The 16,973-nt window shown below is 35.9% G+C and overlaps 1 protein-coding gene across 1 annotated transcript in view; it reads left to right on the top strand.

The window, feature by feature from the left end:
- The window catches only part of HSD17B4 (hydroxysteroid 17-beta dehydrogenase 4), an 85,111-nt gene that overhangs the window by 8,439 nt on the left and 59,699 nt on the right, over positions 1-16,973 (top strand). Inside the window, exons 3-7 of the mRNA XM_019628412.1 lie at positions 7,144-7,251; positions 9,197-9,256; positions 13,752-13,773; positions 13,876-13,922; positions 15,579-15,663. Coding sequence (XP_019483957.1) covers positions 7,144-7,251; positions 9,197-9,256; positions 13,752-13,773; positions 13,876-13,922; positions 15,579-15,663 — 322 coding nt within the window. The remainder of the gene's footprint in view (positions 1-7,143; positions 7,252-9,196; positions 9,257-13,751; positions 13,774-13,875; positions 13,923-15,578; positions 15,664-16,973) is intronic.

A 16,973-nucleotide genomic window follows, 5' to 3' on the forward strand; every position in this document is an offset into this window, starting at 1 on the left:
GCTGATGGTAACCACTTTGAGCACCTCTTGTAATTGCAGAAGTCAAACGTGACTTGTATTCATCTTTTGTTATCGGTATATATTATTACAATTTTAATACAGCTTTCCTTTTTTTTTTTTAAAGATTTTTTACTGGGGAATTGGGGGGATGGGAACAGTGCTGGGGAATTGGGGGAAGGGGAACAGACAAGTCGCTGTCCTTTTGTTCCTCAGTCCAGTTGTGGAGGACGCTGCCTCACTGGCCCAAGTTGGCACCATCATCGCGCTCTTCCCAGGCCAGGCAGATCAGTCGCCGGCCTCTGGACGGCCGCTCACTGCGGCTGCTGGCCGCTCACGCTGGCTGCCAGCCACACACGGTAGCCCATGGCAACCCACTGCCACAGGGGCTGCAGCCTACGCCGTTGCCGGTGACTCAAGGCAGCCCAGCTCCAGGTCGAGCCGTTGTTCAGCATCTTAGCTGTGGTGGGCAGGGCAGTGTCACTGGCCCTCATATGTGGGATCCGAACCGGGGCCCCTGGCGTCCCAAGCCAGCTCCCAACCATCGTGCCACTCGGCCGGCCCCAGCTTTCCTTTCTTAAACTATATATATAGTACATTTTTTGGGCACCCTTTGTATATGCTGATTGAGTGGATAAGTTATACTTATGTGACATAAGAAGAAAGATTATAAGAAAGCACGTGTGGATTCCAACTTATAATAATGAGCCATAGTACAGTGCCCATGTCTTCCCCAGGTAGGTACATAGTGGTTTATTATATTATTAACTCTTCTTGTGCATGCTTGTAATTTTCCATTAAAAAAAACACCAAAAAACAGAAGTAGAGGCAGAGAGACCTGTTAAATTATTGTAGTAATTCACATAAGAGATGGTGGTGATTTAGACAGGTGGTAAGGATGTAGGTGATGCAATGAGTTTAAATTCTGGATATATTGACGGTAGATATGGCAGGATTTGCTGGTTTGCAGATGTGGGTTGTCAGGGAAAGAGAAGGCTAGAGTGTCTGTTTACTAAGATAGGAAAGACTGGAGGAGGATCAGATTGGCAGAGAGGAGACATTTCTATTAGACATTCAGATGGAGATACTAAGTAAGCAGTGGGATATAGGACTCTGTATTTGGGGGGGACATGCTGAAGCTGTATAAATCCGAATAGTCTCAGTTTATAGATGGTTTTTAAAGCCAGGAGACGGGATCAGATTACCTAGAGGGTGAGTACAGATAAACAGAAGACATCTAGGACTGAACTCTGGATGATCAGCCTCTCGTTTTCAGTTTCTTCTCTCCTTAAGGATACCTTCAATGCCTCCTTGTTTTTGAGACCAAGAAAATCAATTAGAGGACCTAATGTAAGACACTGCTCTCTAAACTGCCACCACATTTTGGAGCCTTTCAGATATTTGGATTCATTTATGGCCACCGTGGGAAAGATTCCTCATGAACTAGTGTGATTGTGTTTCTCCTAAGTAGTGAAAATGGAATGGCAGCTCTGGGTTCCCCCTTTTTCCTTGACGGTTAAGAAGCTTACGGGTAAACCTGACACTATCCTCAACTAGAGGAGCTACTCTTAGCCTGTGCTGTTTCAGTAGGCTTGTCTTTCCTTGACAGAATATTTTGTTAATTTTCCTGTTCTTTAATTATCTTACACTTGTATTCTATATTTAAATCACTTTAGATACTTTTGGTAGTAGTCAGGGCATAATAGAATACAGGAAGAAATCCTCATTGGGCCCACAGCTCTAAAATCAGCAAAATGATTCTTAATGCTATTGTTTGCTATGGGAAACTATCACAATGGAAGAAAAGGCATAAACATAGAAAATAGAAATGTCTGGAAGGACATATAAGAAATGGCTAATAGTAGTTACCTCTGGGCGAGATGAGCAGAGGGCAAGTATAAAAAAGGACTTTTTGTGTCTGTATGGTTTCCATTTTTTTAAAATGTAAAAAAATAATAATTTTTCCAAAAAATAAATATATTTATAACATAAAAGTGCCCTTATCTTTTTATACACTTCATGGATTATTCAGTACAAAGGATATCACTTACATAATCAAGACACATAAAATTTATTCTGATTTTGTAGACTTGGAAGCATCATTTTACTTTGGAAATAGAATTAGTTTATAGATATGTCATTGGTAATAGATATGGCTCATTTGTGACAAATCCTTGAATTGAATAAATATATGAACACAAATATGTATAAAGGTAGTTACAAAGCACTCTTCAAATATAAAGCATTATAACATGATTACTTTTGATAGTTCAATGGGAAGTTGGAAACTGCTATATGAACAGTTTCCTGCATTGAGCTTCAGCAAAAAGAAGGAAGTTTATTTACCCATAGTAAACTGAAGCAATAAAGTGAGGCTAGAATTCAAGAGATCTTGAAAGTTAGGCAGCGAATAACAGCATTCCACTGCCGATTTTGAGCAGGGGAATGGTGTAGTATAAAGGCTGCCATAGGACTGTAACTCTAGCAGCAGGCGGCCGGCCGCTAGCCTGGAGAAGTGAAGATGGGAGACAGAAGACTGGCTGGGAGGCAACTGCAGTAATCTGGGCATGAAGTGATTGAATAGGAAAGGGTGATAAACATTTTCTCAAAAGAACTGGAAGCTCCTCACCGCACAAACTCTCAACCTTAAGAGCCCTTAGCACCTAGCACAGTGCTGTATCTAGAGTGGGAGCACAACAAACATTTGAAGAACCATAATGAAATTGTTGACAAGACCTGATGACTCAGTGACATGTGCTGTTCAGAAATGGGAGAAGGGAAAGAATGCCTGGGAGATAATCTCACCCAGCAGAGAAGTGATGCCGAGAAGGTGGGACAGCTTGGGGAAGATGATGACCAATTTGAAAATGGCATTTTTCTTCTGTGCAAACTAAACGTGAGATATATTCCCTCAGTTTATTTAGCAGCCCGGATACCTGGAGACCCAAAGCATGTTTCTTGCTGTAGTCTTTGGAGCTAATAGTCAGAGAAAGCTGGGATGAAGGACAGAGAGAAAGAAAAGAAAACCAGCTTCTGAGAGCAAAGACCAGTCCATCAAATAGGATTACTGAAGACAAATCCAGATATCTCAATATGATTTACATAACAAAACACTGAAAAACAATGTACATAATACTCATCAAGTAATATTAATGCTCAGATATTATCTTTCTCAACATTTCAAAAAAGGAATATATGATTTGCAACACATATGACAAATAATAAAAATCTTTTATAAATACAGGACACTTAAAAAACTGTAAGAAAGACAAATACACCCTAAATAAAATGTGATTTAAACAGGCAAAACAATAAGAAATATAAATGGAGGATTCACAAATATCACATTTTGGGATATTTTGATGTGTTCAGCTGAAAAGACTCTTGTCTTTAATTAACATCATTTTACCATTTTTACTACCTATTTTAAAGTTATTTATTTGAGTGCGGTGGCTGTTTTATCTTTCCTCTATGTCCCCGTGAAACAAATATGATTTTTGTTGTTGTTTTCTGGAAATAATTATGTTCTTTTTAGGATAAAAATGTTTACAGCGTTAGAGGAGCAGAGTGGCATTGTATTGAATAGTAGGTCCCGGTTCCAGTGTGGATTTTGCCATTTGGAGCCTGGGGCAAGTTACCTAACCTTTCCCAGACTTTCCTTATCTGTGAAAGCGGGAACAAACTGTTCATTCACATCAGTCTCCTAAAGAGCTGTGTGGAGATCAAATGCAACAGTATAAGGTGGTGATGATATTTAAAAAATATATATTAGAATTTTAGCCATACGTTTAAGCGGTAAGTGTCACATCTATGAATACTTTCCACTTTATATACAATTGCAAAACCTTTTAACATGGTTGCTATCTAAACCCTTCAGCGTGTAACCAGTGCTTTTCTAGTTGAGGTTGTAATCCCTATAATTTAGCTCTGGCGATAGTGGGATGACTGAATGAGGTCAGTATTAATTAGAGACTTGTTTTGAACACATCTATTCTGATACTGTTTCACTGTACATTATGGACTCAATAAATTACTTATTCCAGCTTCAATGCTTACCTGTTTGTTTGCACTTTGAACAATTTTTACTTGGGGGTGGTGTTTCGTTTTGCACAATTGAACAAGTACTTAAATACTGCATTTGCCAATTTGCTTTTGAACTTTCCCTTGCTTAGTTAAAAAGAGTCTTAAAAGACTGTTAGCTGCATGTCTTAAAATCTTAATGTTTTTTACTGGTTGTTTGATGTCATTTGAATAATTGCATGGAAATGAACAACTAATAGGAATTCAGTATTGAATCTTTCTACATTTATCCCTGGAAGGATAATGTAAGCCTCTTTCTGTTATTTTATGTGTTCACAGCATTTTTTTTCTTGCAGTAAAACTGATAAGACTATATTGTTAGAAAAAATGTATCCCAGTCTACGTTTAGAAAAACTTACTTCCTTAAAAAAAAGTTAAGTAAAAACACATTGATTTCGCTAATTTTAAGTGTGACTAGGCATTTACTTTTTCTGTGTATCATCCCTCTATCCCCCTTACCACCCAACCCCACTTGCAACCCTCATCCCAATCCAACAAAAAAGGATCCATTCTTCAGAAGAAGAAAAATATATACTTTTCAGGCATGGTAATCAACTTGGTAATCTTAAAAGAGACTTTAAATTTTAGTATAAGCCACTATGCCATTTATTTAGTAATTTTTTGTTATATTCCTAAAGATCTATGCAATAACCCTACAGAAATGATCATTTTGCAATGCAAATTAATTTTTGTCCCAAGTATTTTTCTTAAATTCTGTGTTTTTTAAGTTACTTGGCATTGATCTATGTATCTTTTCATTAGTTTTTGCATGTTACTTTATAAATTTCATCTTAAATTATTGTGTGAATTAACATTATTTGTCCCTATTATTTAGTTATGTTGGCCTTCATATACTTCATGCTAAAATCCACTGTGCATTACTGTATTCATCGCCTGCTTAACTTGCAGTAGATCGTAAACTCGTTATGATGCACCATTCCTATACATCTATGTGTCCCTCTGTAGAGTTCCTTGTAAATAGTAAATGTTCAATTAATGTTTATACTTGTATAATTGTATATAGGGATATGTTATATGGTAAATGTGGTCAGTTGTTAAACATGAAGACGTAGTCATGGTATAACTTTGTGACTGAACACATATTGGTTCTGTATGTAATTTTTGACTTCTTTTTACAGGTTTTATTTCTTTCATCATAGACCATGACATAGTATGTTTTATGAAAATTTACAAGTGTGCTTCTCTGTCTAATGGTTTAATATCATACTTGTGTTTTTATCACCATTCTTGTAAACATATGCTTTTTTTGACATGGAGAAGATATTTCACATTGTGTATTTAATCTTTTTTTTAATTGCAGTAAGAACACTTAATATGAAATCTATTCTCTTAACACATTTTTAAGTGTACAGTATTCCCATGTTGCCCATGGTTTCACTTTCTGTGGTTTCAGTTACCTGTGGTCAACCAGTCTGAAAATATTAAGTGGAAAATTTCAGAAATAAACAATTCATGAGTTTTAAATTGTGTGCCATACTGAGGTGATGAAATCTTGTGCTGTCCCCGGTGAATCATCCCTTTGTCCAGCGTGTACACCACCTGCCATTGAGTCACTTAGTAGCCATATGGGTTATCAGATTGACTGTTGTGGTATCCTAGTGCTTGTGTTCAAGTATGCTTTATTTTACTTAATAATGGCCCCAAGGCACAACATTAGTGATGCTGGAAATTTAGATATGCCAAAGGGAAGCCATAAAATACTTCCTTTAAGTGAAAAGGTGTGTATGTATAAGGGGAAAAAAAAATATATATATATATATAGTTGACCCTTGAACAGTGTGGGGGTTAGGGGCACCAACCCTCTGCACAGTTGAAAATCCGCACGTAACTTTTGACTCCTCTAGAACTTAACTAGTAATAGCCTACTGTTGACTGGAAGCCTTACCAATAACATAAACAGTCGATTAACACTTACTTTGTATGTTATATGTATTGTATACTGTATTCTTACAATAAATTAAGCTAGAGAAAACATGTTATTAAGAAAATCATAAGGAAGAGAAAATCCATTTAACAGTATTTATTGGAAAAACTCCGCGGATAAGTGGACCTGCACAGTTCATACACCTGTTGTTCTAAGGGTTAACTGTATATAGGGTTCTGTACTCTCTACGGTTTCAGGCATATCCTGGGGGTCTTGGAACGTAGTCCTCATGGATAAGGGGGGACTAAAGTACAGTACAATATTATTAACTATAGGCAGTGTGTTGTACAGCAGATCTATAGAACTGACTCACCTTGCATTATTGAAACTATGCCCATATATTAGTGACTCCATTTCTTCCTCCCCCAGTCTCTGGCGACCACCATTGTACTCCCTGATTCTACAAGTTTGACTATTTTAGGTACTGTCATGTAAGTGGAATCATGCCGTATTTGGCCTTCGGTGACTGGGTTATTTCACTTACCATAATGTCTTTAAGGTTTACCCATGTTGTTGCATATTGCAGAATTTCTTTTTTAAGGTTGAGTAATATTCCAGTGTATGTATATACCACGTTTTCTTTAACTATTCATCTGTCGATGTACCTTTAGGTTGTTTCACATCCTGGCTGTTATGAATAGTGCTGCAATGAACATTGGGGTGCTAATATTTCTTTGAGATCCTGATTTCAATTCTTTTGAATAAATACCCAGAAGTGGGATTGCTGGATCATATGGCAATTCTGTTTTTAATTTTTTTATTATTTTTTTTATTTTTTGAGGTACTTCCATACTGTTTTCTTGTGTGTTTAATCTTAACGTGATCTTCCGGTTTTTTCATTGTTTTTTGCTAAGAATGGTTGAATCATGTTCTTTTTAAAAAAGAAGAAACATTGCAAAGTTAAAAATTTTGTTTAAATGTTTTTGCTCTTCATAACTATATTTAAAACAAAGAGGCATGTTTTCAACATATATATCTCATGGTGTGTTTAGTGAGATGGGGGTAGGGTAGGAGGGAATTGGGCAAATGACTAAAGAAATACACTAATATTAGAATTTTATTTCAACTCATATGTTGAAGGTCTAGAAATGAATTCATGCTTGGTTGTTTTTGCATTGCAGTGAATGATTTAGGAGGGGACTTCAAGGGATTCGGTAAAGGCTCCTCAGCTGCTGATAAGGTTGTTGAAGAAATAAGAAGGAAAGGAGGAAAAGCAGTGGCCAACTATGGTATGATATTTGAAAGAACTGTGTTGTTTTTAAAATTTTCCTTCAACTAATGCTGTTGCTTACATTACTAATCATTGAGCAAATATCTCAGCATTCCAGTGTAATTATGAAATTAGATTTTACCTAAGGCAGCCAAAGCCATTTGGCTATACATTTTATATGTAAGAATTTTTTAAACTTTTGATGTAGATTATTTCACAAGCCTAACTTTTATTCTATTGTTTATTTAGTATTTTTTATTAATGAGCACATGGTATAATCAGTAAATTGTAGATGTGTATATGAATATGTTCTTGTTCTTAAAAGACCTGTTTTAGCTGAAAGGTCTTAATGTATTTCTATAGAATAACATTAAACTCTTCTTTTTAAAATTGTTTAAAAAAATTGTAAAGTAATATTGTGTAAGAAGTGAAATACTCCCTTTCTGTACCTAGCCTCCATATTCTATTCTGCACAAGTAATCATTACTATATGTAACTTTCTTATCTTTAGAAAAACTTAAGAGTCAAATTTGGCGTTAAAGCCATGAGAAAAATAGCAAGTACAATTTTTACATTTGATATATTGATTCTAATAGTATTTCTAAGGCTCCTTCTTGAATAGATTTACTTTTAAAAGCTAGTGCTTACTGACTTTTCTGCAAATTAGGTTGTTTTTATGGGCCACGGATTAAATTAGATTACCAGTGACTTCGTTTTGAAATTTTAGAGGAAAGGAAATAGGGTATGATTTGTTTTGAGTGTTCAAGGGAATAATGAGACAGACATTTTAGTATTTTCATTCCACATTAAGGATCTAGAAAATTGTTTTCAGCTTTTTAAAAATAATTTTTGGGTTTTTAAAAACCTACTTTATAAAGATAAAAATTCTAGCCCACCCCCCCTCCAGTTTTGATATGCAGCCTGTATCAATCAGGATTCAGTCAGGCAAACAGAAACTGAGGTTTTCCAAGTCTGAAGGGTTTTAATACAGAGAATTAGAGGCTTGCATAACCATTGGAAGGGCTGGGTACGTGCGTGTCAGGGAAACTGTGATGCCTGTCTCAGCCTGCAGCAGGTGGTTCTTCAGAGCTCACCTAGGTGTGCTGCCAGTCTTCCACCTTCTCATAAGATTGCCTGCATCTGCAGGCTCCTGCTTTTTCATGCGTTAGGCAATTACCTGTTTTTGGCATATCTAACTGAGGACTACTTGGGTCCCAGGGAAGGAACTGTATGTCTAGACTCCTCCTCTGTGATTGCAGAGAATATAGAAGGAGGCAGGGCTGATGTTGAGTTGACAGCTGATCATTGTTCACACAACTCTTGGGATATGAGCCCTTCCCCTGGGCTGATTGGCAGAAAATAACGAAGCCATACTATTCTGTTGAGCTTTACTTTTTGTAGTTAGTATTACAAAAACAGTAGGCTTATTTTCCATGTGTAGTTATACAGCATTGAACATGCTTTTTCAAATTAAACATGCACTTCCTTCCCTCCCTCCCAAATTCTGATTTGCACCATTAAGGGGAAATGCCTATGTGGCTATTTAAAATTAAATATATATTAAATAAAATTAAATACTCAGTTTGTCTGTCATCCTGGCCACTTTTCAAGCACTCAGTAGCCACATGTGGTTAGTGGCTACAGTGGTAGTGTAGAAATAAGACATTTCTATCTTCATAAAAGTGGTATTGGACACTACTATTTTGGATTATATTTGCCAAATATTTCTTATTTACCCCCTCTCCATTTTTTTTTTGTGGGTGAAGGAACTATCTTAGGGGCTAAATTTCTTTTGTAACATTAGATCATTTATATTTTGATCTGTGTGCTGCAATATAGATGTATTTTTCTTGGAAATGAATTCTGTTGAGTGAATAGTGTCTGTTATGTGTTTCGATCCACAGTATAGAAATCATTTATGAGAGACCTTACTGAAGTTTTGTACTGATTTCCCTTTCCTTCAGATTCAGTGGAAGCAGGAGAGAAGCTTGTGAAGACAGCACTGGATGCTTTTGGAAGAATAGGTGATGTTTCTTTGCATTTATGTTACCAGCAGAGCAGCTACTGCCTTCCTAGTGAAATAGTTTTGATTTTACTTTTGTTTATTAAAAACTCCCTCTTTCTTGGTAATCAAATTTTTAGATTGGGTCTACAAATTAATTACTTTATATATACTCCCTTTTTCCACAAAGGGCTTGATGTGGCAATTGTTAGTATATGTGTGTTTGTTTTATATTTTTCTGCACTTTAAGAACTTTAAAAAAACTTGTAAGTATTCTTTAAGTTCCCTTTTTATAATAAATAAATTATACCCAAAGTATGTTTACAAAATAAAAAATTAATCAGTATTTTGGCTCTAGAGAAGATCCAGTGGAATCTTTTGGATAATTATGATGCAGATTAAAATAGTTCAGTATATTGCAAATTAATTAAGATGAATTATATATAGTTGACCCTTGAAAAACGTGGGAGTTAGGGGCACCAACCCACCATGCAATTGAAAATCCATGTATAACTTTAAAAAAAATTAGTTTCAGGTGTACAAAACAGCATAGTGACTAGACATTTATATACCTTACAAACTAATGAGCCCAATAAGTCTATTACCCACCTGACACTGTACATAGTTATTAGAATATTATTGCCATATATAACTTTTGACTCCCCATAAACTTAACTACTAAGAGCTCACCTTTGACTGCAAGCTTTGTTGATAACATATATAGATAATTAACACATGCTTTGTATGTTACGTTTATTATAAAGTAAGTTAGAAAACAAATGAAATTAAGGTTATAAGGGAGAGAACATAAATTTACAGTACTATACCATATTTATTGATATTGTAAGTTTGTGCTGTCGGTATTCAAGATGGATTGTCTATCAGTACCTACATAAATATTGTCTATATGATACAAAACACTATAAATATTATGTATATTACGAACATTAGACATCAAAAGGAAAAAATAATGTGAAAAAAATTCATGTTCACAGATACAATGATTCATGGTTTGATAACAAAGCGTAGCGATATGATTGCTTTATGGAGCCTAGTGTAATCAATGTGATTACTTCATGGTGGCCTAGCCTATACAGTAGTGAATGAATTGTTATAAATTTTTTATGGTATACAGTATGAGAGTCATATTCATAATACAGTATTGGAAACGTTACATTTTTAAATGTTACCTGTGATGACAGGCTGATTCGCAGTTTCTCCACTTAGAGGCATACTGTATGGTAATATAGTTATTTGAAAGCAGATCATAAAACAGTAAGAAAACTAACACATTAGTTTTATGTTAACTATCATTCACCTTATGCCTATGGAAGGGTAGGATATCCACTTCTATACAAGTCTTGCACACAAGGTTCTACACCATGAATCCTTAGGCGATGATGATACAGAAATGTGTCATACAGTTCTTGCATACAGGTATTATATTTTCACACGAAGACACTCACACACATAACAGATCAGTTTATTAACTGTATGGCGTGATGATTATTACTTTCCATTCTGTGGAAGTAGATCATAAAGGTCTTTATCCTCGTTGTCTTCATGTTCAGTAGGTTGCGGAGAGGGGTGGTCTTGCCGTCTCAGGGATGGCAGAGGCGGAAGCGGTGGGGAAAGTGGAAGGGGAGGCAGGGGAGGCAGGCCCGCTCTGTAGCTTTATGGAAATGGATCCTAATTTCTGTCTGACTTTTTTGCATTTTCATTTCTCTAAAAATGTTTCTATATGGTACTGTCCTCCCACTGTTTGCTTTAGTTTCAGTGCCTGTATCATAGAAGGGTTCATGTCCTAAAAGGTTCTGATTTGAATAATCAGAACCCTCCTGCCAGACTGTCTAATGTCAGTGTCATTTCTGGCCCTGCTTCTTGTACATCTTCTTCCTCATTGTCTGACACTCATAACTAGTCATCTTCCTCTGGTGTGGTATCCATTAACTCTTTTATTTTTTTTTAAGATTTTTTATTGGGGAATTAGGGGAGGGGAACAGTGCTGGGGAATTGGGGAAGGGGAACAGACAAGTTGCTGTCCTTTTGTTCTTCAGTCTAGTTGTGGAGGACGTTGCTTCACTGGCCCATGTTGGTATTATCATTGCGCTCTTCCCAGGTGAGGCAGATAGGCCACTGGCCACTGCACGGCTGCTTACAGCAGCTCTTGGCAGCTCACGCTGGCTGCTGGCCGCTCACACCGGCTGCCGGCCACTCACGGTAGCTAATGGCAGCCCACTGCCACAGGGGCTGCAGCTACACCATCGCAGGCGACTCATGGCAGCCCAGCTCCAGGTCGAGCTGTTGTTCATCATCTTAGCTGTAGAGGGCGCAGTGTCACTGGCCCTTATGTGGGATCTGAACCAGGGCCCTGCTGCTCAGAGCGAGTGTCCCAAGCTCACTCTTAAAAAACACATCACTCCGCAGGCCCCCTCAGCGGTTTTCTTAATGTCAGGGAAGTCAGCTGCTGCCTCTTGGTTGGCAGAAGCGGCTTCTCTGTTATCGTTGACATTTTTTAAGTCAAACCTTAATCTCTAAAATTATCAAACCATCTTTTGCTGGCATTAAATTCTCCAGCTGTAGATGCTTCACCTTCCTTGTGCTTAAGTTGTCTTATAGTGACTTCGCTTTTTCTTGAATCATACTAGAGTCTATAGCCATGGCTTACAGAATATAAATACATGCCTGTACCCGTATAAAAGCTGCATTTTCAGTACAAGATAAAAAGGTATTTTGCAAAAAGTGCAAAGTTTTTGTGCCTGCTGAAGTAGCTGCAGCGATGGCTTCACGAATTTCATTTTCTTTTTTTACAATGGTCCTTAATGCTGGGTTCGTTTATCTTGAAATGCAGGCAAGCACAGTTGCAGCCCTCAGTATATGGTACATATCAAGCAATTCAGCCTTTTTTAATAATGCCATGACTTTTCTTACTTCTTGGGAGCATCACTAGTGGTACTTTGTATGGGCTCCATGGTATTTTTCAGGTTTACGGTATTGCAGTAAAAAATGAGAAGTATAGGAGAGCCCTAAGAGATCACGTTGTACCGCTTTACACAATTTACTTCTGATGTGGGATGATTAGCATCACATGGCATTTTAAGCAGATACGCAGCACCTGAGCTCGCTGCAATGACAGGAGGTGGCTGCAGAGTTCTTACACTATTACAGTATGTATGGTAGTTAATTTTATGCAGTTATGATTTAATGCTGCATCATTACGTTTGTTTACATTTTTCAACTGAATGTGCCACGTATGGTCTTTTTGCACAAGTTTTGATAAATTTTGACTTTATAATAGATGTGTGTATTTTATGGTAGTAAATGATAAAATAGACTAGTATCTACATATTTTTTAATGTATTCATGACATACCTAAGTTTTTCTTAATTTTTTCTTTATTTCTAGGCTATGTGAGTACTTGTTTGTGAGTTTTTCTCATTTTTGCATATCTCCAAACATTTTTCCAGTATATTTATTGGAAAAAAATCCACATACAAGTGGACTCATGCAGTTCAAACCTGTGTTGTTCAAGGGTCAACAGTGTAATAAAAATCTTCATTTTAAAGAAACCTTTCTAATATATTGTTTAGTCATTCTTCTCTAGATAATCACCCTGGTTTAATTCCACACAATTTTAAAAAAAGATTATTGAATTCTAGAGGGAAACATTACTACAGATAAGCCTAACATGTGTACAATATGAAAAATATTAAATTTTGTAATTTGAATGTGCTCACCCCCATGTTTATTTTTCTAGTTATGTGTGGTTGAGCTCTTCAGAGACATGTTCGCATACCATCTGACAGAGGGATAGTGACCACAGTGGTGTGAAGTCATAGGGTGAAAGTAGCTACAAGATGGTAGTTGAACCTTAAAAAATCATTTCTCTCTTTTCATAGTGAGAATACAATTATGTGTTAAGATAGGATATCAGTTTCTAACTCTTAGTGGTTTTCTTTGTGGGCTTTTGACTTTTGAGTGACAAGAAGATATCTTTTAAGGTTTTTAACTTTCCGAATGAATTTTGAGGTTAAATGAGTAGTGGCTTGTGGTTGCCACTGAATCCTAAGAACCTATGGGTTGTGCAATAGCTAATTCTATTAATAAGCTGATAGAATTATGACAGAAGGTAGATAGAGGCGGAAAAATTTAGACATGTAAGTTAAAGAGGAAAGCACTGATGTAATGTGATACTGTGGTTTTGTAAATCATATTTTTTTATTTTTTGCTATAGGTATAAAATTTTGTTCTGAAAGCACTTTTACCAATTATGTATACAGAGGGTGCCAAAAAATGTATACTTATTTTATAAATGGAAAAAACTGTATTAAAATTGTAATACTCAATATATACCGATAACAAAAGATGAATACAAGTCATGTGTATACATTTTTTTTTTTTAGCACCCCTGGTACTTTTCCATGGGGATAAAACCAATTTTGAAAGAAATGTGAGTTCTAAGCCAATGCAAATTAACATACTTTTATATTTCTGACTTGGATCTTTTTATATTGCAGATGTTGTGATCAACAATGCTGGGTGAGTATTTCTGTTTTCATTTTTAGTAATGTGCATGTGAAGTTGTTTTTTTTTTTTAAGTGTATACTCGCCCTCTAACCGATACAATATCAATTTTTTTAGAATTCTGAGGGACCGTTCTTTTAGTAGAATAAGTGATGAAGACTGGGGTAAGTTGTTTTTAATATATGTCTCTGTGGAACATACCTATCCATTTAGCCTTTTAATATTTGATAAATTTATACATTTAAGGAAAAACTTGGTTTTATCTACATTTTCTTCTAATGTAAGTGATAAATAAGCTTTATAACAAAATGATGAACAGTTGGAAATAGCCCATTTGTTTAAACATTCAATAAATTAAAAAAATTTTAAATCAGTTGGCAAAAGTTATACAGAAGGATTTTGTGCCTTTTGATTTGTTTCTATTTGTATATTTGTTTTCTATTTTCTAGCAGTACTAACTCTTTCTAACAGCCGTTAGCATGCTTATTGGGCTGTATGATTCTTATTTCAAGAGGTATAGCAGGTTATGGTAGGGAACCTGGCACTCAAATGATGGAGCTCTTGGAACTGGATGGGAAAAACCTAGATGTAATTGTGAAGTTTCTAATAAGGAGGAAATTTTTCCATTAGGAACGCCATGTCGGAAAGATGGAGTTTAGACAATGAACAAATCACAGTTTTGAAAATTTTTTTTCTATTTGCTCTTCTTTGCCCTTACTTTTCATTGGCCATCAGAACTAAAACAAACAGTGGTGGCTGAGACAATGGCAGGCATGATGACTGAGGTGAATTACATCATTGTTTATAGAGTGTGCTTCTGGAGAGTACTGCTAGAAGTTCTTTTGGAAGAAGCACAATATCTTTGTATCTTAGAGTTGAGCAAAGAGGGGCTTTTAGGTCCCTCTTCCCTTGTAACAACTAGGGTAAAAAAGAAGCTGAGAAAGGTTAAGGTTTGTTGGCAAAGGGGGGTTTATGTTGGTGCCTTCCTTTGAGCTCTGGTGGAGCTGGGGTGTTTCCTTTTCTGGTTTCACCCTGCACTCACCACTCCTAACTACCCTGTGCTTTTTTGTCTTTACGTTCCTTTTTTTCACTCTTGCATTATTCTAATAGGCACATGTGAAAACATTTGTTGAGGCCCCAGATTGAAAGAAAAATAAATAATAAAGGTTAAAACTTGATAATTAAAAGAATAAAATTCTAAATCTAAATAAATTGAATTTAAAAACTTCAGTCTAGAGGTTTTTGTCTATCTGAGTCATTCCCCAAGTTGTCTGTTCATTGGATTAACGTCCCTGAAGACAGATAGTTTTCTCTCTCTTCCTCACCCTTCCCCTCACCCCTCCATCCTCCCATTTTCTACCCTTTGTCCCTCAATTCTCTCTCACTCATTTACAAACCCTGGGAAAAATAGGAATATAGGGATATACTGAGTGTTTTGTAAACATTTCTTGTTGATAAACTGTTGTTTATGATTATGCTTTATAACTAATGTTTGTGTTGCGCTCCAATTATATATGTAAAATTCTTGGATATTTGTATTAGTGAATTTTTATGTAAGTAGGCATAAATTAAAAATATATACAGGGATTTCAATAATTTTATAATAAATAATGTAGAAAATGGGTATGAGCTATTGATTAGTTTCATAATTGGAACAAAAGCAAAAACATTTACTCAGAGAGCAGTGTGATAATAGATTTTGAATGCTGGGTATAAAATGAACATCTGTTTATAAGTAAATCATTGTTTATTGTTGTTTCTGAGACATGCCTAGTTGAATTTTTGATGAAATATATAATACAAATAATTTTTTGTTTTAGATATAATCCATAGAGTTCATTTGTGGGGTGCCTTCCAAGTCACTCGGGCAGCATGGGATCACATGAAGAAACAGAAGTTTGGAAGGTAGAGTAGCATGTGGCTTTCAAGGGGGATTAGAGATGTGTGTGGGTTCTTGAGTACAGGGTATGAAAATTGCTTTGACATTGAGGAAAACATCTTCAGATATGCGTAGGCTTTGTAAATGTAGTTTTGGCACATACTCTCTCATTAAATTGGTCATATAGTCACAGATTAGCTGAGCTGAACAGCTTTATATTTCTTTTCACCTCCTTTTCATTATTAATGATTTTCCTGTTGTTCTCTGATACTTAAGCAGTACATACATTGAAGGTTTAGCTATACTTTATTCTCTAACCAAAATGTTTTGTGTATCCGGTGACCAACTGGGGAGAGATGAGTGGCTGTTTCCTCCTAGGCGGTACTTGTCAGACATGAGTTAGTCTTTATAAACTCAGAGTTACTGTAGGACTTTCATGATTACGTCTATGTGAGTGACTCAGCATGGCAGAGCTTGTTAGTGGCTCCATGCACTCTAAAGTCAAGGTCATTCCTGTTAATTTAGGGTTCGGACACATTTACTAGAAGTAAATCTTTTGTGATAGCTCTTCTTATTGGAGATTTGTAGCTTACCCTGATCGTAGCAGCTTCTGAAAGCAAATGATATGATTTACTTTACGTGATCTACTAAGTAAAGTGAGTCAGATTGGGTCAGATTATGAGATGGCATTATTTTAATATAAGGCATTTAATATTATCCAGGAAGGGAGAGGGGCAAACTAATGAGGACTAAAGAATTAGAACTGCTTCATGTAATATTTCTTACCACAGTTTAAACTTATATACTGCCAATTTATTTAATTTTTATAAATATTTATTGTTTTCAATAGATAATGAATGTACATTCTTACACTTGAATTAATTTGGTTCTGACCAGGGATTCTTTTTAAAACAGTTAAATCTTGTAGTTGAATTTTGAGAGATTACTTTTGTTATTAATGTTATTTTAGATAACATGAATCATGACAGTAAGAACCTAATGACAACAGTATACAGAGTCACTTTTGAGTCCCTTGAGGTGTAATAGTACCAAAAAAGAAAAAAAGAAAACTTAGAGTTGTAATGTTATCAAAACATGGTAAAGATGTAAAGCTGAAAGCAACAAAGGAACAAGACAAATAAAGAAACAAAACTCATAGACACAGACAACAGTTTAGTGGTTACCAGATGGTAAGGGAGGAGGGGTATGGTACAAGAGAGTAAACAATATCAAACATATGGTGATGAAAGGAGAACTGACTGGGTGGTGAATACACAATGTGATATATAGATGATGTATTACATAATTGTACACTTGAAACCTATGTAATTTGACT

This window comes from Hipposideros armiger, unplaced genomic scaffold (assembly GCF_001890085.2).
Source record: "Hipposideros armiger isolate ML-2016 unplaced genomic scaffold, ASM189008v1 scaffold_787, whole genome shotgun sequence".
Lineage (NCBI taxonomy): Eukaryota > Metazoa > Chordata > Mammalia > Chiroptera > Hipposideridae > Hipposideros > Hipposideros armiger.